Here is a 24,781-nt window from a genome sequence, read left to right as displayed (position 1 = left end):
AATCTCAATATGCGCCAATTGGCGGTCCTATGATTTTCCGGGTTTTCTACCATTGCCCTATGGCATTCGACATCTTAACGTAATATTAATTCACTGCCGAGTGATCCACCGTAAAACTCATACAAAGTAGTAAATACGATATTTTCCAAACTTATATCTGAACAACCACTTGGTTTTCTTTGCCCCTCAATAGCTACTGATAAGGAATTTTAACCCTGTATAATATATCAATTTAAGAAATTCGAAAATCTATATCATCATGGGATTGATAATTACTTGTTCAAAGCCAGAAATCCAGTGACTGTGTTGTACGCAAAATCCTCCACAATTTGGCCACCGTATGTTCTATGATTCCAAATGGCTCCGCCGCTTAAATTATCCGCCCGAGATTCGCCATGTGGCGCCATTGGCCTCCTCGGCCTTTCCCATTCGCCTTTACCCCTTTTGGCTTGTTGGGCCGTGCATTAGAGTGCTCATCTCACCGAAATTTACCCTGCCGAAGAAAACTAATCTCAAAACTCCAGAGTTGATTTTCAACCGGTGCTTCAGAAATTTTAGGCGCCTGATGGCATAACTTTGTAGGCGGTTGGTAGACGGTAGAGCCTTCAAGCGGTGTGAAGCAATTTTGCGTAGTCGGGGCCACTGTATATATATTGCAATTACAAAGTCATAAATTTTTTTCCAAATCCCCTACAGGAGCTAGATATGACCTAAAAGGCATTGAACGATAAGCAACCCCATATAGACTACGAGTACCGTTATTAAGATATCAAGTAGTAATTTATCGCCATGTGTTTTGCGGCGGACCCACTCGGTAGTGAAATACGTTATCTCTTCCTGCTGTTGCCTGCACTTACTGCCCGTTCTAATTGCACTCCTAATACGGAGTATTGATGGCCCGTTTTAGATCCCATTCAGCATTGCGAGTGAGACCCTAACGGTCCTGGTTCTTAGACACTCTATGAATCGCTTCTAGCGGTCAAATTATATAAGCTCAATGCGAGATAAGACTTCTGGAAGGATTCAAACTCTTCTGCATGTGGATTATTGGCTTCCAAGGTTCCGTCCAAGATATATTAATCGCTATAATGCTCGCGATAGTGGGTCGAGCTAACACAAGAAATCAATAGCCCATTCAGTGCGCCACATGGTTGGCACGTGGTTGCACTCCACAGGGTTTGACATGATTGGACGACTCATCCAAGACAAACTGATCCCCATTTAGGTCAAGAACAATCTCGGCATGGTTCCACAGACGTACGCTCCCGGATTTCCCGCTGCTTAAGTGCGCGTTTCCCACCGTTACCTTCAGCAATCATCTTTTTCACCCTCCGGCCTTCTTCGCGATTATGGGTTTCTTCCGCACGTTGAGCCTGACGGCCACGGCCACGGCTATGGCTTTGGTTGCAGAGGCCCATGTATGTCGATCCCAGACTACTGCTCCCAGCGTCAGAGTCGAGCAGGGTCTCGTCAAGGGCTTTGACCAGAATGACACTTCCGTCTATCTAGGCATCCCCTTTGCCGAGACCACCGCTGGCGAGAACCGCTGGAAGGCCCCCAAGCCCATCACCTCGTTCCCCAATGGTAAGTTCGAGGCCACTGCCTATGGACCATCCTGTGCCCAGGTGATGTCTGGCACTTCCATCACCGACCAGAGCGAGGATTGCCTCAACCTCAACATTTGGACACCGGGCAATGGTTCCAAACTGCCTGTATTCGTCTATATTTACGGCGGTGCCATGGTCACCGGCGGTAGCAGCAATGCCCAATGGCAAGGTTTTAACTTTGCCCGTAATGATGTTATCTACGTCAACTTTAATTACCGCGAGAGCATCTATGCCTCGCCCAATGCCCCTGAGCTGCAGGGGGAGTCCCAGAACTTTGGAATCCTGGACGTGGAGCTGGCCATGGAGTGGATTTACAAGAACATTGAGGGTAGGTTCCGCTTTCTCTTAAACCACCTTTTGGCCTTTTACTAACGTCGTCATTAGCCTTCGGTGGTGATAAGTCTCGCATTGTGCTGGGTGGCCATTCATCCGGTGGAGTCCACGTTGATCACTATCTCTGGAATCACCCTGATACCTTCCTGGCCGGCGCGATTGAGATGTCTGCCAATGCCCAATCTGGTCCGGCCATTGCACCTGTCGGTGTCGCACTAAAGCAGGTGGTTCAGGACATGCTGGATGCCGGCGTGACTCTTGCCTGCACAGCTGAAAACTACACTCTGGACTGCCTGCGTGCAGCAGATACTTACGCCTTCCAGACGACCTACTTCAACTCGACCTCGAACACCTGGTTCTCTCCGGTAGTGGACGAGATTACCCGCTTCTCCAACTACACCGACCGCTTCGCCAAGGGTAACTACCCAACATCAGTCCCGCTGATCGTCGGCAACTCCGACCAGGAGGGCGAGATCTTCGGCTACGTCTACGCCAGCGAGAACACTAACTTCTCGTCCTGGATCGGCACTTTTGATGCTGACATTGCCTTCGTGCCCGCGGAACAGCTCCTGGCCGCCTACGACGAAGCCGACTATGCCTCTGTCTCCCTGATGAGCGGTGCCTCTTACGGCGACGCGCGCTTCCTCTGCGCGACTGACGCCCTGCTGGACCTGCGCGCCGCCAAGCAACCCACCTGGATCTACCGCTGGTTTGGCAACTACTCGAACGTGCTGCCGATCCCCAATCTCGGGCCCTCACACGGCAGCGAGGTGCCCTTCTTCCACGGTGGCAATGAGTGCTTCTCGCTTCTAGACGGCGTGACCGATGCGGAGCAACAGCTGGCGGACTACCTAAACGCGCGTTTCGTCGAGTTCGTTAAGAACCCCACCGCTGGGCCTGGCTGGGATAAGGCACAGCCTGTTAATGGTCCCTTGGCGCGCTTGGGTGTGTCTGGGCATGAGGAGGAGATTGTGACGAGCACGACTGGCGTGTACAACGCCCGCTGCCAGAAGGTCTACAAGCCCAACTATCCTAAGTACCCAGTGGTGCTCAACCCTGTGTTGCTGGCCTAGAGTGTGTGTGAGAAATCATTGTGGCCTTGCCTTGTTCTGTATAAAAAAAATTAGATCTAGAATTATTCACCTAATTTCAATCGAATCGTGAACCATCACAGAATGAGCCTAATGCAGGTACTACCACGGTTCGGTAACGCCCCCCAAGGCTAAAATCCTGCAAACAGTATTGCAACTACATCGGCCCCCACAGTGGCGTGAAATGAGCGGCAAATCAAATCCTTCTCCCGGAGCACCCGGCTTTTCTTTTAAAGTTCCGACAGAGCGCAGAAGTGGCACTACTAAAAATGATCTGGATCGCGACTCCCACGTTCTCTCCTTTTCCTATTATAGATTTAGAAGAATAATTTTTTTTTCCACCCCAGTTATTGTATTATTGATTGTTTACTAATGTATATCGCGTAATGTTGCTAGTTGCGGAGCACCGGCTTCGAATAAATTAAAGCATATAACTGCCGAATGGGGAATCTCCAAACGCACGAACTTTCGCTTGAGATTACATAGTACGATAACAACTACCTAAATGTGGTAAACTTGGAATCTATCCGAGCCACCCAATTCTGGAAATCAGTGAAATCTTGGAACATTAGAACATTCCCAAGGTTCGGAAAGATTTAGCGTCTAGAAAGCTCCTATGGTTGCAACACCGATCCATGGAACACTTGGTGGGGCCATAGGCTTGGAATCAGTTGGGACCGATGTAAAATTCCCGTCTAATACAGTAATTATCGACGTTTGCCCCATATTCAAAGCACAGATGTTATTTTACCAAGAAAGATACCATCCATCCCATACGAGGTGGATGACACAACGAGTCAGAGTGCTTCAATCTAAGTTTAACCTGTTCGATAATGTGTGCTAGGGCCCTCCTAAAGCAGTGGGCCCTGGTAAAAGTGTTTCACTGCACTCTCTTGATTTGGAGAGTGGCTAATGTCTTGTAGATAATTTTATAATAATAGATAGCTGGCTCATTATTTTCATGCTCCGAGTCTTGCCTTTTCCCTCTCTCTGCGGTTTGTGACTGAGATAGCAAGCAAGTCAACATGGCGCGCCCAGATCTAGGGCAAGTGGTATGATATCTTCCCTTCAAATTCCCCACTACCTTGCTAAATGGGTTTCCGTTGTGCAGGTGGCCTGGTATGTCTGCACAGTGGCGGCATGCATATTCCTGGTTTGTCGCCTTGTGGTCCGCCTGCAGCTCCTGAAGCGGATTTACCTCGACGACGTGTTCGTTATTATGGCTTCCTTGTGTCTAATCGGCGATCTGGCAATCCAACATTATATGTTCAACCTGGGTAGGTGGTTCGAGTATTGAACTGGTGGAGCAAAATTTTCGAGGAGTCCACTGACGGTAGCTGGCACAGGCATGTCTGAAATGGCGAACACAACCATGCAGCAGAAGATTAGTCTGATGAAGGTAAAACAGCCTGCGTTAGGAAGTATACACAGTTACATTGTTATTAATGCCTAGTTTATCTCCTAGATGATCATCCCGGGCTCCACATTATACGTCACTGCGCTGTGGTTGATCAAGGCTAGCATGGTGATCTTCTACAAGCGCCTTGCAGATCGCACCCGGTATCAGATGGTGTACAACTTCACACTTGCTTTCCTGGCTGCCACCTGGCTAGTGCTATTTTTCGATATTGTCTTCAAGTGCTACCCACCCCGGCGGCAGTGGGATGGGCTCACAAACCCTGAGTGTGAGAAGATGCTTCTATACCAACTACCACAGATGCAGAGACTGACGCTCTTTTAGTGGCATGCCCCCAAGGACCCTCCACAGTCAATTACTGGCTCACTATTCTCTGTAAGACTATATTTCTTGCTTTACTTGAACTATCAACTAACTTTTGCAGTCAACATCTTCAGTGATGTCTTCAGTAAGGATCCGAGCTCAATTCATCAGAATTTCTCCGTCTAACCCCATTCAAACAGTCATTTGCCTCCCCATTGCGCAAGTTGCACGACTCAAGATGCCCAGGAAACAAAAGTGGGGTGTCATCTCTGTCTTCCTCCTGGGTGGCCTGGTAGTCATCACTAGCAGTATGTCTCCCCTCCTCTGTCCCTTTCATCTCCTTCCTCCAACTAAACCACAATGTACCCAGTTATCCGGGCAATCTACTCCCACCGCAACGAACAAATGATCACCTGCACCGTCTCCATGGTTGAGACCGCCATCGCCATCATCGCTTCCTGTCTCCCCGTTCTCCGCACCCTGGTATTCGGCTCACACTCTCGTACGGGAACGTATAGCGGCCGCCGCGGCTACGAGCTCTCGCACTCTGGCGTGCACACCGGCGCCCAGGCCAGTAAGCAGCACACCACCGTCTCCGTCTCACGAAGTCAAGTGGACCGCGGCGCAGATGACATCTCGTTCAATGACTCCGAGGATGGATTGGTGAAGGATACCGCACCGGTTACCGGGGCGGGGATTGCAGTCAGGACTGAGTATTTCGTGCATGAGGATCGTTCGTAAGGATGCTTGGAACTTCTAAGAGGCTAGCTTGGGAAGCGCTGACCTTGTTGATGATGCATCCCATCGGACATAAGATATATAATCACATAGACGGCCATGACCATACCCTTAAGATTTCGTTGGGGTATTATTATGACAATAGAATATTCGTGGTATACCCAGAATAAAATGTTAGAATATAATTTCATTCATAAAAAAACCATCATCTACTTTTATGTGTCTTGTTGCATGGTTATGGTTTGCCCTGTTATGTGGGTGGCTGATTTCCGCCCCCACTCAGCACTTTCAGCCTCCAGGGCTTGCTCCTTTGGTTATTTTTAGATTTGTCCCAATCCTTCCACCTTTGCTTCTCATCCCTCCATCTTTCTCATGATTTCCATCAAAGCGCGTCGTAGCACACCCAAGGTTCGAACAGGGTGTGCCACCTGCAAGTGAGTATATTGGCTAACGCTCAGTACACCGCTTCTAACTGAGCCAGAACCCACCGAATAAAATGCGACGAGCGACGTCCCAGATGTGGCCAGTGCACTTCCGCTGGACGAAGCTGCCCCGGATATCCCCAAGCTCCCACCCCCAACCCGAAATCAAGATGTACAATATTCCATTCAAAGTACCCGGCGGTCGCGCCGACCGTGAACTACTTCATTACTACTGTTGCGAAGCAGCTAGCTCCTTATCTAGACTCTCAGATACTACGCTATGGACGCACCTCATCCTGCAGAGATGTGAAGACCAATCCGTTATCCGCAATTCTATTGTTGCGCTCACCTCCCTGTATCGCGACTATATGCTTCTTAGGTCACCGCGGTTCGAAGTCTCAGTCAAACATATCCAGCGTATTACCAGATCGCACTCTCAACTTCGTGTACATCTTACCCGGGACCCTTCAGCTGAGGTTGCGCTCATTTGCAGCCTCATATTCTATACCTTTGAGTGTTTGATCGGCAATATCCAACAAGCATTGTGGCATCTAGACCAGGGTCTGACTCTCCTGCGAAGGTTGCAAACAGATTATCCGTATCTTGTGTATGGCCAGGAGACATATGCGCAATTGGTGGCGATCTTCTCTCAGCTTGATATTCATGCAAGTATTTTTTCAGTTGAGAGAATACCTATTCTCAGGCTTGTGTCGCCGGAACAAGTCTCGGGAGAGGTGCATACGGTTCCAGAGCGGATTTCTGGCCTATCCGATCTCGAGACCTCGCTTACCGTGCTCCAGAATTGGACTCTATGGCACCTAATGGAATTTGTGGAATATAAGTACCTACCTCAATCTCAAGTACCATCTATTGTTCTTCGGGAAAGGTTGCAGCTGGAAGCTCAACTTCAGAAATTGGAAGAGATTTCGGAGAACATGAGCACAAGTGAAGATTTCCAGTCTTTTACTTCCGCTCAACGCCAACGACTCATTCTTCTACGAAGTCAGGCACTCATCTTTCACGCAGTCCTCTTGGAAAATACTATCTGCACTCTGAATGGCTCTCAGAACCTCCTAGAAGTGACTTGCAGATTTGATATCGCTCTTACCCAAATATCAACACTATTATCTTTATCTTCTGAATCGAAATCTGGATCCAACTTTGAAAATAACACTCCTTCCAATCGAGCCTTCACCCTTTCGACAAATATCATTGCGATGCTATACTTCATCTGCCTAAAAACAAGCGATCGCCGCATCTTACGCACTGCACTCTCTTTAATGCAGGAGTCTCTATTTACATCTCGCGATGGACTTTGGGATGCGCGTACTGCTGTGACTATTGTTCGAGCAATGCTTTCTGAAGATGATATACAAAGCGAAGAGCCTCAAATGGATTTCAAACTAGAAGATGTGGGTTCTGGAATTGTTGATACAGATGGTGGATTGGAGGAAGCATTCAAACTGTTAAAACTTGAACAAAGCCAGATCGAATAATCGGATGTAAATACAATCATACCCCTTCCAGGCTTTATACCATCAGTGAAATAGCCAAGGCCAAAAATAAACCGATCACAGTGCTACGCTGGCTATTGCATCGCATCGGGGCACCAGAAGCCAAAGGCGTGGAAGTAGTATTCCCCGAGACACTATGCCGAGGGTCCAGCTTCTTAGCGAACCGCATCTCATTCTTCCCAAAGTCAAACACAGCCACGACGTTCTTCAAAAATGGAACGCCAATAATGTTCAGTGTGACATCACCTAGGGAGACTTCTGTAGACGAAGCAAGATTAGACACGCAAACTCCCTCAGCGGTCTGATAGATCAGATCGGAACCATCGTGGTAGAATGTCTGGTCACCGAGCGACAGACCGAATTCCGGTGCTTTGGCCGAGCAATCAACAACATACAAACCGAGGTCAGAGTCATAAGTTGCCGGAGGCGAAAAGAGAGCGTTAATAGGCTCAACAACTGCAGGTGGAAGGTACGAGATATCGTTCCCAGAGTCGACGAATGCTTGAAACGAAGTTGTGTTTGTAGTCAGGTTATTCGAGGAGGAGCCGTAAGTGATATTGTTGACAGTGGTTGACCAGTAAGATCGGACACTTTTCCCCGATGTGTACCACAGCGGAATGTTCTCTGTGATCTCCACGGGAACTGTGGAGAAGTGGGAACTGTGGTTAACGGGTGGAAGACCACCGAGCGTTAAATACCCTCCAAAAGACGTAGATTGATTCTGCGGTGTGTGTGCTAGTGCAAGACTGAAGCATGGATCGATAAGGCCCTGCTCGTGCATCGTGAACAGCAATGGGTTGTAAACCAGACGATCGCGCCAATATGTGCTGTTGGATGTGTGGTTTGCTGGGTGTGCGGACGTGAGAGCTGGGTATCCTAGACCGAGTAACCCACTATTCACGTCATCACCCATGGGATTGGAGGCATTTGAGATGGCGATCTTCTGTGCGTTGACGGTTACACCGTTCATGGACACATGTTCGTAGGCCATGTGGCCGCTCGCGAGTCCTGCGCCGTATTGCACGCCGAACATTTCGTTGTCTACAGGGCGATATGTCTTGGACTTATGGTAAGTCTTGTTTGAGTAGAGGCAATCACTTTGTGGTATGACAAGGTTGTCGGTGTTGTTGACGCATTTGTATCCGGTTTGCATCACGTAGGTGTCACTGCTGCCGGTGTCCACGAGGAGCATGAAGCTCTGGTTCCCGATTGTGACTGGGGCATCAAATACAGTTCCATACTGTGTTGCTATGAGAGTAGATGTTGCACTTGAGGTTCGTCGGGTTGGTATGTTTCTGGACCCGGCAGGAACCAGTAGCCCAGCGGCGATAGTAAGGAGGTATGGGAGTAGCATGATGGTTGATCGTTGAGGAGTGTGATGATACCTCTAGAATCCTATACTTGTCCCGATATTTATACATAGATATCCAGAAATAGGCTGCCTTGTAGCACGAAGTTAGTTATTACAATTACTTAATAGAGCCGCTCGTACATTTTAGCGTATATATTAGCGTGTTTTCATCGTATATTTTAGTGCTTATATTTTAGCCCCCAATTTTATGTGGGTTGCCTGTTTAGCGTTAGAAACCAAATATAGACCACACAAACATATACTTTTCTAGGGTTTTCATTTCCTAATCGCCGGATATATAAGGAGGAAGAAATCTCTGGCATTCAATCTTGAGTAGACTATTTATACCGTAAATCCGAGAAACAAGTGCTCAGTTTGCAAGTAAACAACGGCAGGTGGGATCATCTCAACGCTATTTCTGAATGAATATTCCCTATGCTGCAATTCAGCTCGCAACTATATTACGCTTGCTATTATGCATTGGGCCATTCATATCGTCTCGATCCATCTCAGTGGAAGTTTACTTGGGATAACACGTTATCTGGCAAAGCGTGCACTTTGCCAATGTTAGGGCAATGATAGTATGTATATATTTTCCAAACTAAAGCTTTCGTAGACATTTGGCGTTGGATGAGGCCGAATTCCAAACACCCGTGTTATTCAGATAGGATAGATGAAGAACGGGTTCTCCATATCAGTCATATCCAGCATGGCAATTTCAACTTTTCTGCGTATCACATTCCCATTTTCATCAAGCTCCTCAACTACTCCAAATTCGTGAGCCCTTCTCTCTTCGCTGGTTAAGGATGCAGCCCAACTCTTCCGTTGATCGTTCCTGCGTTTCAATAAGAACCTTATAATGAAAAGGATGAATGGTGTCCCAGCCCAGCTGACCACTATCATGGAGATCCAGGCACCGTAGTAGCGAGGTGCATCCTTAGGAACCCAGATCTGTGGCGAGCAAATGTTTGCAATGGAATAACCAACCATGAACATTACATTTCGGGTCAATTTCTTCGTGTAGCCGGCCGCAGACGATGTAGTCCAGCCTAATGCGATAATGTAGGTATTACCATATGTGTGACCAGCTAGCAGTAGACAAGCAAGCATTCCTAGCTTCTGGTCCCAATCGATAGCAACCATGCCAATTCCACCTGCAATCGCGGGGACACACCAGAAGAGTCCGTGGAGTGCAAGATTTGAAGGCCACCACCGTAGGGCATAGGCTCCTGTAATACAAACTAGGACACCAAAACCGCCGCCTGCTGCAGCCACAAGAGTTGAGCCCAGACTGTCCACTCCAAGGGCCTTAGTGATAAGGTTTTGTTGTCCGTAGGTGAGGTTATTAGACATCATGAGGGTGAAGGACTGCAAAGTAAATAGCCATGAAACGGGGTCGCGCAGCGTCTCTATAAACTGGCTCTTCTTAAACTGCTTCTGTTCAATGGAGCTTTGACTTGATTCGTGTACTCGTCTGATGGTGTGAATTTTCTCCTCCAGTGATAGGAACTTAGCCTCGGCTGGGTTGCTCGGATACTGGAACCAAACAAGAACAGAAAGAAGTACCGAGACAGATCCAGTAATAATCATAAACAGTTTCCAGGGTAGAATGGCACTATGGCTCCAAAGCAAGCCGTAGGAGATAAATGCGGCACATATAGGAGCGGCTGCCGACGTCAACCAAAGCCAGGGCTGGAGGAACGACTGTTCGTAACGATTAAAGAACATCCCGATTGTGACTTCCATCGCGGGTACAACGACAGATTCAGCAGCACCGAGCGCCAGCCGTAGAACCACAAGCGCGCCATATGTGGTGGCAACGCAGTGAAGAAGTAGGATGACACCCCACATGAAGACAAGAGCGGCGACAAATTTTCCAAAAGGTAGTTTTTGCATAGCATAATGTCCCGGCCATTGTGCAATAATGTAACCTAATGGGGTATTAGGGAACGTATATTCGAAGCAACAAGACTGTCACGTACCGACGTAGAAGAAAGTTCCTAGATTGTTGTATTGGGCCTTAGTGATGCCGGTCTCTTCGAACAGGCCGAGAATAGCGGCATATCCCAGAGTGGATTTGTCAATCTACAGAAGTTAGAAATTGTAAATAAAAGGTAAAATAATGAGCTCACAAAGAGCAGTAGGTTTATGGCGGAGAGGAGCCCAAAAATACGCCAGTACAATTTGTGTCTGAGCTTTTTCTCCTTCTCAGTCGTCAATGGACCAACAGAGTCTCCATGAAGCTCAAGAATGCGGAGAGTTTCATCGGCATATTTTGTCTCGATAGATTTCTCGTTCTTAGGTGGCAGAGTCTCCTTGGCCGTAGGCTCAACCTTGAAGGCCAAATCCATACCTCTGTATAGCTTGTTTCTTAGCGGCGATCGAAAGAGGCATGCACGGTCGATGCAGGTCTTTGAATGAGTAAAACAAAGCACTTGCAACGGAACAATAAATGAGCTTAGTGAGTTATTTTATCGCTTTGGCGTACTCAGAAATTTCATCACGCCATAATTTGGATAAAAAACGTATCCCTCACTTTCTTGGCACTAGAAATGCGGCTGATTAACTATCATTGAGAGGACTCCAAATCACACACGAGTCGCCAATTATGCTCGTTAACTCATTATCACCTGCAATAGCCACGGTTAAGGGGCATGTGAAGCAAGGAGAGGACAAGAATGAGTAAGGTCAATTGTGTATTTGTTGCCTCAGGCACCAAACTCTAAGTGGCCCGTGTGGGGTCGGGAATCCCCCGGCCCGGCTCCCGTTGTCCGTTGTCCGTTGTCCACCTTTGGAGTCTTTATCATTTCGAGTGTCAACATTGGAAACCTGAGACTTCGAAGTCTGTTCCAGATTAATTTCAGCTTTCTTGGTAGCTGAGATCGTTCAACTCCACGCTTAGTCATCCCTGCGAGGGACCTCAGGAAGTGCCTCAGGGTCCAGCGATCTTTTCTAGGGATTCCTACACAGATGATCTCCATGGAGAGAGGAGAGAACCGTGTATAATTCCTAGAAAGTGAAGTGGAGACAGAGAGGTGGGAGGGGATGTAACTGACTACAACATACTCCGCACCGGTTGTCCCATGGGCTCCTAGCTCCGTATGGGGCCCGCGGCACCCGAACATCCCTTTAAGACCTCGCTCACACTCATCTCAATAACACATGGCGTGATAAACAGCAAAACAAGCCCCCACGTTCTCCGATAACACCATCACTGCGCGAAATTGCATGGCTGTAGCCAACACAACTTGACGCATCTACCACTGCCACCATCTTCAGCCACGCTTCTTGCTTTCGCCATTTAGCTAGCTATTACGTGCCAGATCGACATTCGCCCGAACAAATGGTACAACCAAGCATTTGGGGTTGTTGTATCCTGCCATGCAAATCTTACCGGGGTAAACCTCCCATCGATACGGAGTACAGATATACTTACAGGGATCTCTAATTGAACACAATTGTTGTGCTATACTTGGCCGCCAGATTCACTGATATGAAACATTCGACTTCGGTAGATATTCGGTAGATTCAAATCATCGCGCGATAATTTCCCCACTTGTAGTGCACAAAAGCTATATACTAGGTGCTTTTGACAAGGATATTATACACAGACTAGGACACCGGATGACGAATTATCCTTGGGTTTCTGCTTAACATGACGCCTTCCCCCTCAAGACCAGAATGCGAATGGTTGGTCTCCCAGTCGGCCCACTGCTTTGGTTGTAACATTCGACCCTCCGATGTTGAAATCGTTTTGCTCCACAAACAAAACGTTTCCTGCATGCCCACTGAAATCGTGAGCATGGTATTGGACAAGAGATCCGGAAGTAAGATAACAAAAGAAAGACAGTTCGGTGCCATGATATATAGATGGCCGATGCGGCGCCGTTTTTGTTTTCTTTCTCTAGCATATATACCACCATATGAAGCGACGGGAGCATTGGCACTCGCCACTTTGCATTGTTTGATTCGTTATTTCGGGAAGAACCTTGTCAAATCTATTTTGTTTTAATAGCTCTTGACAATTGCCAGAAATGGCTTGGCGGCGATCTTCAAACAAGACCCCTGCTGCGCTCAGCACTGCGGTCGAAGGCCAGACGGGGGAGGTCACAACTGTTGGCGGGAAGTATATTGGCGAGACCGGAGGCAATAATGCGACAACGACGTACCAAGACGCATCTGGCGCTCCAGTTGAGCACCACTCGCCGTTGGGATACTCTGTTGGTCCCGTCACAATTACCTTGCTGAACATCACAATGATGATCGGCGCTGGTATCTACTCCACACGTTAGTGCTACACAACCCATGCATATGCAGAAATGCCAGCTAATACGACAAAGCATCATCTATCCTGTCCGGTACGGGCTCGGTTGGTGTCACTCTTGTTTATTGGACACTCGGTTACTTGGTATGTCTTTCTCATGATCGGGAAGTAGCATCGACTAATCATGCTTACTCTGTCCTAGATTTGCCTCACATCTGGAGCTGTGTACCTTGAGTTTACGGCATACTTTCCCAGTCGATCAGGTTCAGAAGTCGTTTTCCTCGAACAAGCTTACCCTAATCCAAAGTGGCTCTTTCCAACCACCTTTGCGTTCCAGAGTGTCATTCTTTCTTTTGGAGCTGCTAATGCTACAGGTGGGTGGCTGATTGCTTTTTTTTATTTGTCGCAGAACATTAATTAATAAACCATAACAGTTATGGCCAACTATCTCATCGCCATCTCCGGGCACTCGGGCACCGACTGGCAGATTAAAGGGACTGCCGTAGCATGCTACACTATGGCTACCTTGGGTAAGTTACCCTCAGTGCATCATTTCGTTCGGAATTTAGGTACTAACAACCTATAGTACTGGTGTTCAACACGAAATACGCATATTGGTTCTCAAATGCTGTCGGAATTGTGAAGATTTGCACCCTTCTCTTTGTTATCGTCACTGGGTTTGTTGTTTTGGGTGGCAACACTAAAGTTGAGAACCCTAAAGCCAATTTCCAAGACGCGTGGTCAGGGAGCTCTACAGCTTCTGCATACGGGCTTACTACTGCCCTATACCGTATCACTTTCTCCTACGGAGGTTACAATAACGCTTTCAATGTTGCCAACGAGGTCAAGGTATGGCATTTCAAGGTTGATGTGGCACCGAGCTGAAACTAACATTTCCGTTGACAGAACCCCGTCAGGTCACTCAAAATCTATGCTACCACTGCTCTCACGGTGGTTTATGTGTTATACATGTTCGCAAACGTTGCATTCTTTGCTGCTGGTAAGTCAAGGCAGCCAATCCTATGCTAGGATCATCACACTAATTGCATATGTTTTCACAGTTCCCAAGGATGAGATCGCAAGCTCTAAGCTGACGATTGCAAGTCTGTTCTTTAGAAAGGTCTTTGGCGATAGCGGTGCAGTTCGCGGCCTCAACTTCCTCATTGCTTTGGCTTCATTCGGTAACATGATCGCTGTGATAATTGGCATATCTCGGCGCATCAGAGAATGTGGCCGACAAGGAGTTCTACCTTGGACGACTTTCTGGGTTTCGACGAAGCCCTTCGGCACACCCTTAGGCCCGTACCTCGTCATTTGGGGTCTGACCATGTTGATGATCTTAGCCATCCCTGCCGGAGACGCCTTCACTTTCAGTACGTTTTCTCTTCTTTTTCTCAGTTACAAGCTGGCCTTACGTTCTTGCAATGCTAATACTCAACAGTCAACGATTTAAGCACCATCCCCTCCGCTGCCTTTAATCTTGCGATGGGTGTTGGTATCTACGTTGTTCGCTGGCGCCGAAAGAACGCCAACCTTCCCGAACCCGAATTTAAGGCCTGGCATTTCGTGATTATCTTTAATATTCTCATCCAGCTTTACCTCCTTGTGATGCCCTGGTATCCTCCCAGTGGTGGCCAGTATGCTGGCGATGTCAGCTTTTGGTATGCAACATATGCCGTGACGGGAGTTGCAATGTAAGTCAACCAAACTTGGCATACTAGTCTATTCTTACTAACGACAATGCCTAGTCTTCTTGCCTGTGGCATCTATTACTATTTCTGGGCCTTCCTTATTCCCAAATGGAAGGGCTACAAACTTCGACAGGAACTTCTGAGCCTAGATGACGGTGTTCAGAGCAACCGGCTTAAAAAGGTCCCTGTCGCCGAGATCCAAGAATGGGATGCGACACATGATGCGGCTGGCCGTCTCATTGAGTCGCCGGTTGAGATTCAGGTTCAGGTAAAAGGCATCGATGTGTGATCTGGAGCTGCTAGATTGTGCCGGTTGGTTCTGCCTCTTGGCTTGTTGAGTTATTTGTCTAATACATAGGATTCAGCGGAGAGGGAGACATGTAAATATTTGATCCTCTTGTGTAATTATTTTCCTCATTTCTTTTCCTCCTGTCTTTCTGATAGACTGAGCCTTGTCAATGGTCGATGTAGTAGTGTGGGTAATGAGCAAGAACGGGTCGAATGTCTAGTAGGTAAAGACATTCCCGAAACGAAACGGGTTGTACTAAAATTTCTAGAGATGAACCCAACCAAGCGCCAATACTTAAAACTAAAATAACAATACATCCATGAATAAATCCACGGATTCCAAGGTTACCTACTATTAGACCCCTTAATAAGCAACGTACACTGGTTCCGCTAGCCTGAGGCAGAAATGAAATAAAGCTTTTCATCCCATACACATGGAGATGCCTCCATTTGTATGAGAATCAAAAGCTTCATATTTATAGGCTAACGGCGCCTAGTTAATCCATGCCGATTTGGTTACGGTACGGAGTACGGGGTAGTTACACTGTATAGAGAGGCCTGAAGGCGGTCTAAAACAAGGCTTAATTCAGGCATAAAATTTAGGCATCTAGCATTGAGCGCTACTAGTATACACGGTCGTACCTCCTCCCGCTCTTGTTTTCCGGAAGGAAAACCCCCATACCTTAACACTTCAAAGGCAATCAATGAATCAAAACGCGTAGTTTACATCAAAGTCAAGAAGAGCCATTAATTAACGGTGGATTATCTCGGAGAAAATTTGAAATTTATGTAATAATAAAATAGATATTTTGTGACATGGCAGTTTTATACTCGATATATTTCTATTCTGCACTAGATAACATATTATTGACGACCTCTGTTACTCTCGCCCACCACAGCATTAAAAGGTTTTAAACATAGCTAAGACGCACTCTAATACTCGGGTCCCATATGGTCGAATCAGGTTTCCCAACATTTTGTTACAGTTATACATGAATATCCCATTGTACTCACATTGCAACCTACAACCTACAGAAGGTTGTAAATACCAGCAATGTTATGCAGCTTGGCGTGGCCTAATGGCCTAATTAGGTTAATTATGCATAATATCCTTTCACGAGTATGTGCGTAAATACTGAGGTTGTGTGGGATAAGATTGAAATTTGGAAGGAGGATAAGAGACCAGAGTTATTCAGTATCTGCAATTTGCATTAGGTATCATTGATGGGGTATAAACATAAATTGAGAGGAGTGTGTAAATCAACCGAGCTATGCACCGTGTTTTTCTTCAACTTGCGAGCCAAGGGTAATCCCATTGCTGGGCACGTGAAAACAAGTCATCCTTGGCAAAAAACCCAATATTCGCAGGCACGACCACATCGTGTCGAATTCAAGTAGAAACCTATCCTCTCAAGAGGAACAGATGGATGAGCCCTGTGATCAACCCCGACATAGCTGTGTAGCCTCCCTAACTGCAGCCTCCGCCAGAGAGCGATACTCGGAACAATCTTTCAAAAGCCCATCGATTCCTTCACTGGGTGTATCACGGACCAATGATGACACAAATGTTTCCACCTGCATGATAAGCCCGATGTGATATATGCGCGAGGTGTCTCGTGGATCCTGGACGATGGTCGAGGAGAGTGTTTTCGATGCGATAATAGGGTAGTAGATCAGGATCCTAACGTATGTTAACCACAGAACCAGGAAGCAATAAGACAAGACGTGTTTGGTTCTTAATAAGAGTCATCACATACCCTATGAGGGGGATATTAGATTGCGGCATATATTTGAGCAAGTTAATCGACGCCGTTGCAGCGTTTATGCAGAGTGATTTCGACAGGAATACCGTTGGATGTGGTAGGTTGTAAACGCTGTTTCTTTCAATTAGATCCCTACCTAGCATTGGACCCCGGACTGCAGCGACTCGATGGATAGCTATCAGACAGTTGAAGTATGATAAATGCAGAAAAAGAAGGCTCACAGCCATCGGGGATTTTGGAAAAGCGGAAAGTCTTCGTGATTCAGGTTGGAACTCGACGGGAATGCTATTCTTCCACTGTTCGAGCTTTTGGTTCAACATCTCAACCGCAGCGGCTACTTCAACAAGCGGACGATCTGCTGCTCTGACCGAGTAGAGGTGTTTGTATACTTGGCCCTTGATTAATCCCAGTTCACACATTGATCTGAATGCGTTGAAGGTCTCTCGTTGGTTTGTTGTTGACAGGGTTCCTATGTTATCCAGTGGAACTTCCATTGGTAATAAGACATCCATATCATCGTCGCTTTGCGCTAGTGGAGTACCGACCCGAAGAGATATCCTATGGCATGTCAGCATAGGTCTTAGATGTCGATAGTATCGAGTTTCCTACTCTTTGTCAAGGCAGTATGCAATCCAAAAGATGCGCCTGCGTTGTTCTAGTTCTTCAGGACACAATGCCGACCCATTTTCGCTTCGTTCGAGTCGAATCACATGGCATATTCGCATAACAGAGGAAATCAAATACCGGCAAGGCTGGCTGCTTAATGTACCCATCAGAAAGAGGATCTGTAGATCGAGTAGTGTTAGTCACATCTTCTCTCAATGCAGTTGTTCATCTTACCATCCCTATGAGTGCCTGGACGGTCCATACATCTGGTAACCCAAAGCAGAGGTCGTTCAAAACCCCCAAGGCGTTCTTCATGAACAACCAGCTCTTCTGGCGGCCAGCCTGTACAGTAGAGGTATTCTTTATGCGCACCATATGCCCTATCGCTAAGACAACATTAAGACTGGCCCAACGACTGGGGAAATTTAACAGGCCCTGTAATTTTTTTTCCTCACAAAGCGACAACAGCGATGACGGTTGAAATATGGGACACAGCAAGTTGAACTGCTCCAAGTAGTCATTGACCAACGATATGATCTCATCTTTCGGGGGTAATGGGGAGAAAGCTTTGTCGGGAAATAAACCCTCAAGCGGGTCTCGATTCGATCCCTGGTGGAGACTCAATGAAAGGAAGGATTGTAAATTGCCAACAGACGCGCCTTCCATTTTATGAGCTATCCATTTCGTTCCTTCTGAGGATAGAGTCGAGAAGCCTATACGTATCAATCAGCTTTATAATCTAGGAGACCGGCTGTAGTTCTCACCGGCGTTCGGTGTATCTGTAAAACACCTTGGAACGTAGAAGCAAGGCAGATCCGTCGGTATTGATGGGTCGACTTCATCGGAGGTTGAGTCGACTAGGGTGTGATATAGATTCTGCGTATTAGCAGCGAGGTCTTGTTCAGCGTCTAGGTGTATTGGCTCTGAGTTCCAAACACCCGCATCTGTTATGAAATCTGCATTTTCAGCTGGACTCGACGATGATGATTCATCTGACTGCCGAAGCCCGTCGAAAAAGGATGACCCGTTCACATCTTCACCCAAGTCAAATCCTATTTTTTGAAAATGAGCTTCCATGCGTTGGATGTTTGTCTCCAGGCGATCGACCATGTTCTGGCTGCACGATTGTTATTAATTACTGACACATTATGATATCGGCTATGATGTCGTACTTCCTCAACTGTCTTTGCCGCCTATAATCAACCAAAGAACAAGGAATGTTGGCTTTGCTGCAGAACGAGCATTTGGACTTGGTGGTGACCTCGCATTTTATTTTTCTGTGTCGACAAGTGTCGCATGCCTAATGAGATTATTAGTATATGATATGATTTAAATTGTCTGTGGAGTCCGAGTCCGACTTTTCTCTTTCGCTGTCTTTTTCTCGTATGTCCGTTTTCTGGCCTTGACAATTGAGATATATGTTGGCGTAACGTAGAGTCGCCCCGGGCTTGATTATTAAACACCTCATTCATCTTGGATGATCAGGAGTCACAATAATGAGATATAGGAGATTTTCCCGAGATTGAAGCCAAGAGATCTTTGAAACCCTGTGTATTCAAAAGACAAAACATCCACAGTATGCCGAAAGGGAGATGCTCCGTCCGAAGTACCAGCAGGGGAAAAAAAAGGTGCATAAGATGGCAAGTTACAAGTTTGTGCAAATCAGAGGTGGAATGTGTTCCCCCAGGTAAGTGGGGTTGTCGGGACGGGAGTGATCTAAGTCAATTCGGGATCGCTTGGCTCCGATACTCCGATAGTAGGGTCCTTATTAGTACCATAGTACTGCCATGTACCATGTATGTATTCCGGTCAAATATGACTCAAGATTACATATACCCATGGATGCCCTTTGGAAACCACTTTAGATAAGACAACGTGTCTTGGGTAGAGCCTGACCAATGATTATTTTCCATCCTTGATGTGTACCCTCTAAGGCTGTTTATATGTAGTCTTGGCAGTCTTGGCACACATTTAAAGTGCATCGGATACCGGATGTTCTTTAATCGGTAAATATGGCGTATTGACCTGTATTGATATCACATGCTAAGGCCCGGGCCCTAACCCGATGGGACACTTTCAAGTTTTTCAACTGGCCCATCTAGACCTCTAAGACTGTTCTCGTTTGGGAAAAGAAAACTGGGGTATTATACCCAGTAAATATGCCCCATTTCGGGTTCCGGAAGTAGCAGAGCAAACCCTAATTCCTGGCCATCGGAGTTAATTATCCACCCTATATCGGCACTCCGGAGGTTCTTATATCACAGCTATTCAGCTATTCAGCTATTCACAGAATGTGATTACCCCTAACCTAGCCGGATCCGCCGGAATCTTAATCGGATTTTTTTGTTTCTTGTTTGCGGATATTTATTTTTGGATTTATAGATAAACTTATATATGTCGAGTTCCCGGACTGTTGGTGCTTTGCTGTTATCGACTAGCCTCCTTTCAATCTAATATTTAAGTTTTCTTTTTGATATTTGATCCTGTTCCTTTCTACGCGAGCACCCAGGGTTTGATAGGTTGATACTGAAACCAAGATGTCGCTCTTGGGGACACTCAACCCGAATCCTGCTCGCTCCCAGTCCGTGGTCAGTCACAACACCACGCAAGGCCCGAGCGAGCATGAACTCGACATGATCCACGATCCAGAAAAGAATGACGACGAAGACACCGAGCAGGAGGATGAAAAACATAGAGAGGCGCTGGTTAGTCGGCTAGCACGACAACTCACCCGGCAATCTACTCGAGTCTCCGTGAGCGGTGCATTGGACAATCCTTTCACTAATGGAGACTCTGAATCTTCGCTCAATCCCAATAGCCCCAACTTCAAAGTGCGGGACTGGATGAAGATGTTGCTAGCGATCCGGTCTCGAAATCCCGAAAAGTACCCAGATCGGACCGCTGGTATTGCGTTCAAGAATTTGAACGTCCATGGATTTGGTTCTCCTACTGATTATCAGAAAGACGTCCTGAACTCAGTACTGGAGCTTAGCACTATGGTTCGCCGACTGGCTGGTCTGAAACTCCAGAAAATTCAGATTCTTCGTGACTTTGATGGTCTCGTCAAAAGCGGAGAAACATTGGTGGTCTTGGGAAAACCAGGTAGTGGTTGCTCAACTTTGCTCAAAACCATTGCCGGTGAAATGAATGGTATTGAGATGTCAGAGGATTCGGTTCTCAACTATCAGGGTAAGTCTCTCGCTACTCCATTCCATCTCACTTCGGTTGTTGGAGAGGGTCTGACACAGAACTAATACATCCAGGTATCTCTGCAAAGGACATGCAAAATGCCTTCAAAGGCGAGGCAATCTACGCAGCAGAGACTGATGTCCACTTCCCCCAACTCTCCGTCGGCGATACCCTCATGTTCGCAGCATTGGCTAGAGCCCCCGAAATCGCCTTGAGGGGGTAAGCAACGAGCAATACGCCAAGCATATGAGAGATGTGGTTATGGCTATGCTTGGCCTTTCCCATACGATCAACACCCAGGTTGGCAATGACTTCATTCGCGGAGTTAGTGGTGGTGAGAGGAAACGCGTTAGTATTGCGGAGGCCACTCTCAGTCAGAGTCCCCTGCAGTGCTGGGACAACAGCACGAGAGGCCTGGATAGCGCCAATGCACTTGAATTCTGCAAAAACCTGGCTCTCATGAGCAAATATTCTGGAACAACAGCTTGTGTCGCCATCTACCAAGCGTCACAGAGTGCTTACGATGTCTTTGACAAAGTGACCGTGCTTTATGAAGGAAGGCAGATTTTCTTCGGGCTCACGACCGAGGCTAGGAAATACTTTGAAGAACTAGGCTATGAGTGCCCAGAGCGTCAAACCACGGCAGACTTCTTAACATCGATCACTAGCCCTTCGGAACGTGTGGTTCGGAAAGGGTTTGAAGGCCGTGTTCCTATCACCCCCGATGACTTTGCGGCATCATGGAAGAGAAGCGCTGCCCGTGCTAAGCTTGTTGGTGAAATCGAGGAGTATGAGAGAAATTACCCCATCAAAGGTAGCTCCTACGATGCATTTATAGATGCACGCAGGGCCATTCAGGACAAGCACCAGAGGGTCAAATCGCCATACACAATCTCGATATGGAAACAGATTTCCCTCTGTGTGACTCGAGGCTTCCAACGCCTTCGTGGAGACTATAGCTTAACAGCTTCGGCTCTAATTGGAAACTTTATCATGTCTTTGATCATTGGTTCTGTCTTTGTGAACCTTCCTAAGGATACCTCCAGCTTCTACTCTCGGGGAGCTCTTTTGTTCTTTGCTGTCCTCTTGAATGCTTTCTCCAGTGCACTGGAAATCCTTACCCTCTACGCCCAGCGACCAATTGTTGAAAAGCAAGCCCGATACGCCTTCTACCACCCTTTTGCAGAGGCGCTTGCATCCATGCTTTGTGATACACCCTACAAAGTAGTCAACTCACTCACCTTCAACATACCATTGTACTTTATGACCGACCTACGTCGTGAGGCTGGTCCTTTCTTTACCTTTTGGATATTCTCGCTCCTAACAACCTTCACAATGTCAATGATTTTCAGAACCATTGCGGCAACTTCCCGCTCACTTTCACAGGCCTTGGTCCCGGCAGCCATTTTGATCTTGGGTATGGTGATCTATACTGGATTCGTCATCCCTACTCGGAATATGCTTGGGTGGTCTCGCTGGATGAACTATATCAACCCTGTTGCCTACGCATTTGAAAGCTTTATGGTCAATGAATTCCAAGGTCGTCATTTCCCGTGTGCTGCTATTATTCCTGCTGGCGGAGCATACAGTAGTATCTCGATGGATCATCGCATTTGCTCAACTGTCGGTGCTCAGTCAGGTTCCTCCAATGTGTCTGGATCGTTGTACCTCGAACAGAGCTTCAAGTATACTAAGGGACATTTGTGGAGGAACTTTGGAATTCTCATTGCTTTCATGTTATTCTTCATGTTTACCTATCTTATTGGCACTGAGTACATCTCCGAGAAGAAGTCTAAAGGCGAGGTGCTTCTGTTCCGCCGTGGTCATCAGCCAAAACTTGCTTCCGGAGAGGGTGACGTCGAGACATCTTCCCAACCCTCTGCAGTCGCCAAGACAGACGAGTCTCCTCACCAAACAACCGCAATTCAACGACAAACTGCGATATTCCACTGGCAGGATGTGTGCTATGACATCAAGATCAAAGGCGAACCCAGAAGGATCTTGGATCATGTTGATGGCTGGGTGAAACCAGGCACCTGTACCGCATTGATGGGTGTCTCCGGAGCGGGAAAAACGACTTTGCTTGACGTGCTCGCAACACGAGTAACTATGGGTGTCGTCACTGGTGAAATGCTCGTTGACGGACACCCCAGGGATCAGTCCTTCCAGCGGAAAACTGGGTATGTCCAACAGCAAGACTTGCACTTGTCCACCTCCACAGTTCGGGAAGCTCTAGAGTTTAGCGCCCTCCTACGTCAACCTGCCACGGTCAGTCGACAAGAAAAGATAGCCTATGCCGACGAGGTCATCAAGCTCCTTGGCATGGAGGCGTACGCTGACGCCGTTGTTGGCGTTCCGGGTGAGGGGTTGAACGTTGAACAACGCAAGAGATTAACGATCGGTGTTGAACTTGCTGCGAAGCCCCAACTCCTACTCTTCCTTGATGAACCTACCAGCGGCCTCGATTCCCAGACTTCTTGGTCCATTCTCAACCTCATCGACACGCTCACTAAGCACGGACAAGCCATTCTCTGTACTATCCATCAACCTTCAGCCATGCTGTTCCAGCGATTCGACCGTCTTCTCTTCTTGGCTAAGGGAGGCAGAACGATCTACTTTGGTGAAATTGGCGAAAATTCATCCACTTTATCGAACTATTTCGAACGCAATGGCGCCCACCATCTCACACCCGGAGAAAATCCCGCTGAATGGATGTTGGACGTTATTGGTGCAGCCCCGGGTACACACAGCGAGATTGAGTGGCCAAAGGTGTGGCGTGAGAGTCCCGAATATGGGAAGGTCAAGGAGCACCTCTCCGAGCTGAAGGCCACTCTATCTTCGACAGCAGACGTTGATACTTCGCCTAACGCATTCCGTGAATTCGCCGCACCTTTCCATGTCCAACTGTGGGAGTGTCTCCTACGTGTCTTTGCGCAGTACTTCCGCACCCCGAGTTATATCTGGTCGAAAGCTGCCCTTTGCATCTTCACCGCACTCTATATTGGATTCTCATTTTTCCACGCCCAGAATTCCATCCAAGGCCTTCAGAACCAGATGTTCAGTGTTTTCATGTTGATGACAATCTTTGGAAATCTGGTCCAGCAGATCATGCCAAATTTTGTTACCCAACGCTCTCTTTACGAGGTGCGGGAGCGCCCATCTAAGACATATAGTTGGCAGGCGTTTATGATCTCGAATATTCTGGTGGAATTGCCCTGGAACACACTGATGTCTGTGTTCATCTACTTTTGCTGGTATTATCCCATTGGATTGTACAGAAATGCAGAGCCCACCGATGCAGTGAGCGAACGAGGCGCCCTCATGTTCCTATTGATCTGGACATTCTTGTTATTCACCTCCACCTTCGCACACATGGTCATTGCGGGAATTGAGCTGGCCGAGACTGGTGGCAACATTGCGACATTATTGTTCTCTCTTTGCTTGATCTTCTGTGGTGTTCTCTCAACCAAGGAGGCTTTGCCCGGCTTTTGGATCTTCATGTACCGCGTTTCGCCGTTCACTTACTTGGTCTCAGCAATGCTTTCGACTGGTGTTTCGGGCGCTGATGCAGTGTGTGAGGCAGTCGAGTTCTTGAAGTTCACACCCCCAGCCAACCAAACTTGCGGGGACTATATGGACCCTTACATCAAGATGGCTGGGAGTGGATATCTGCAAGATCCCATGGCTACTGCCGAGTGTGCGTTCTGCTCAGTTAGCAAAACAAATACGTTCCTGTTGCAAATCGGTAGCGATTTCGCTGATGCTTGGCGCAACTTTGGTTTGATGTGGGTGTACATCGCGGCCAATATCTTCGGCGCGGTGTTTATCTACTGGCTTGCCCGTGTGCCAAAGGGGAAGATGACATCCGCCTAAGGGGGCTGTGGATAAACCCTCTGGTCCTTTAGCCTGAGTTTTTTGCACTGCGCAGCGTCGATAGATGTGTTTCCTTTCTCTTGATATCTTCTTCGCTTCCTTTGTTCCCTTTTCAGGATCGTCTTGATCCGCTCTTTCTTTTCTTTTCTCCTTTTTTCGATCTGTTTTCTTTTCTTTTCCTTTTCCACCGCTATCACTGGTTTGTCGGTGACATCGGACCACCATCTTTAATGGGTTCAGCAGATACACAGTTTGCTCCTGTCTCTCGCCTATGCCCTATCTTTCCTTTTTATATTGCATTTTATTATTAAATATTTAGAAATATAGACAG

General features: G+C 47.2%; 8 protein-coding genes across 8 annotated transcripts; 5 read left to right on the top strand and 3 right to left on the bottom strand.

Moving 5' to 3' along the window:
• Nucleotides 1-1,349: 1,349 nt before the first annotated feature.
• N7487_000862 (uncharacterized protein) lies at nt 1,350-3,013 on the top strand (the record flags this gene model as incomplete). Its single annotated transcript, XM_056868610.1, has 2 exons — nt 1,350-1,935; nt 1,992-3,013. The coding sequence occupies 2 exons, from the start codon at nt 1,350-1,352 to the stop codon at nt 3,011-3,013; spliced, it is 1,608 nt and encodes a 535-aa protein (XP_056733394.1).
• Nucleotides 3,014-4,056: 1,043 nt separating this feature from the next.
• Nucleotides 4,057-5,492, top strand: N7487_000861 (uncharacterized protein; the record flags this gene model as incomplete). Its single annotated transcript, XM_056868609.1, has 8 exons — nt 4,057-4,083; nt 4,143-4,308; nt 4,378-4,430; nt 4,497-4,716; nt 4,773-4,823; nt 4,873-4,896; nt 4,952-5,059; nt 5,122-5,492. The coding sequence occupies 8 exons, from the start codon at nt 4,057-4,059 to the stop codon at nt 5,490-5,492; spliced, it is 1,020 nt and encodes a 339-aa protein (XP_056733393.1).
• A 493-nt stretch (nt 5,493-5,985) lies between these two features.
• N7487_000860 (uncharacterized protein) lies at nt 5,986-7,407 on the top strand (the record flags this gene model as incomplete). Its single annotated transcript, XM_056868608.1, has 1 exon — nt 5,986-7,407. One exon carries the CDS (start codon nt 5,986-5,988, stop codon nt 7,405-7,407), a length of 1,422 nt encoding a protein of 473 aa, XP_056733392.1.
• A 34-nt stretch (nt 7,408-7,441) lies between these two features.
• Nucleotides 7,442-8,779, bottom strand: N7487_000859 (uncharacterized protein; the record flags this gene model as incomplete). Its single annotated transcript, XM_056868607.1, has 1 exon — nt 7,442-8,779. One exon carries the CDS (start codon nt 8,777-8,779, stop codon nt 7,442-7,444), a length of 1,338 nt encoding a protein of 445 aa, XP_056733391.1.
• A 657-nt stretch (nt 8,780-9,436) lies between these two features.
• On the bottom strand, nt 9,437-11,127 carry N7487_000858 (uncharacterized protein; the record flags this gene model as incomplete). Its single annotated transcript, XM_056868606.1, has 3 exons — nt 9,437-10,707; nt 10,759-10,861; nt 10,909-11,127. The coding sequence occupies 3 exons, from the start codon at nt 11,125-11,127 to the stop codon at nt 9,437-9,439; spliced, it is 1,593 nt and encodes a 530-aa protein (XP_056733390.1).
• Nucleotides 11,128-12,810: 1,683 nt separating this feature from the next.
• N7487_000857 (uncharacterized protein) lies at nt 12,811-15,020 on the top strand (the record flags this gene model as incomplete). The annotated part of the gene is made up of 9 exons (XM_056868605.1): nt 12,811-13,063; nt 13,117-13,184; nt 13,243-13,414; nt 13,475-13,570; nt 13,627-13,889; nt 13,947-14,040; nt 14,102-14,413; nt 14,482-14,734; nt 14,789-15,020. The coding sequence occupies 9 exons, from the start codon at nt 12,811-12,813 to the stop codon at nt 15,018-15,020; spliced, it is 1,743 nt and encodes a 580-aa protein (XP_056733389.1).
• A 1,439-nt stretch (nt 15,021-16,459) lies between these two features.
• On the bottom strand, nt 16,460-18,860 carry N7487_000856 (uncharacterized protein; the record flags this gene model as incomplete). Its single annotated transcript, XM_056868604.1, has 7 exons — nt 16,460-16,700; nt 16,777-17,340; nt 17,392-17,567; nt 17,623-18,101; nt 18,153-18,505; nt 18,561-18,688; nt 18,747-18,860. The coding sequence occupies 7 exons, from the start codon at nt 18,858-18,860 to the stop codon at nt 16,460-16,462; spliced, it is 2,055 nt and encodes a 684-aa protein (XP_056733388.1).
• Nucleotides 18,861-19,925: 1,065 nt separating this feature from the next.
• On the top strand, nt 19,926-24,450 carry N7487_000855 (uncharacterized protein; the record flags this gene model as incomplete). The annotated part of the gene is made up of 3 exons (XM_056868603.1): nt 19,926-20,577; nt 20,652-20,796; nt 20,907-24,450. The coding sequence occupies 3 exons, from the start codon at nt 19,926-19,928 to the stop codon at nt 24,448-24,450; spliced, it is 4,341 nt and encodes a 1,446-aa protein (XP_056733387.1).
• Between the last annotated feature and the right edge of the window lie 331 nt (nt 24,451-24,781).

Source organism: Penicillium crustosum (genome assembly GCF_028827405.1).
Source record: "Penicillium crustosum strain IBT 35664 chromosome Unknown utg000001l_segment0_segment0, whole genome shotgun sequence".
Taxonomy (NCBI): domain Eukaryota; kingdom Fungi; phylum Ascomycota; class Eurotiomycetes; order Eurotiales; family Aspergillaceae; genus Penicillium; species Penicillium crustosum.
The sequence above is the reverse complement of the archived record's forward strand: the minus strand, read 5'-3'. Positions and strand labels throughout refer to the sequence as shown.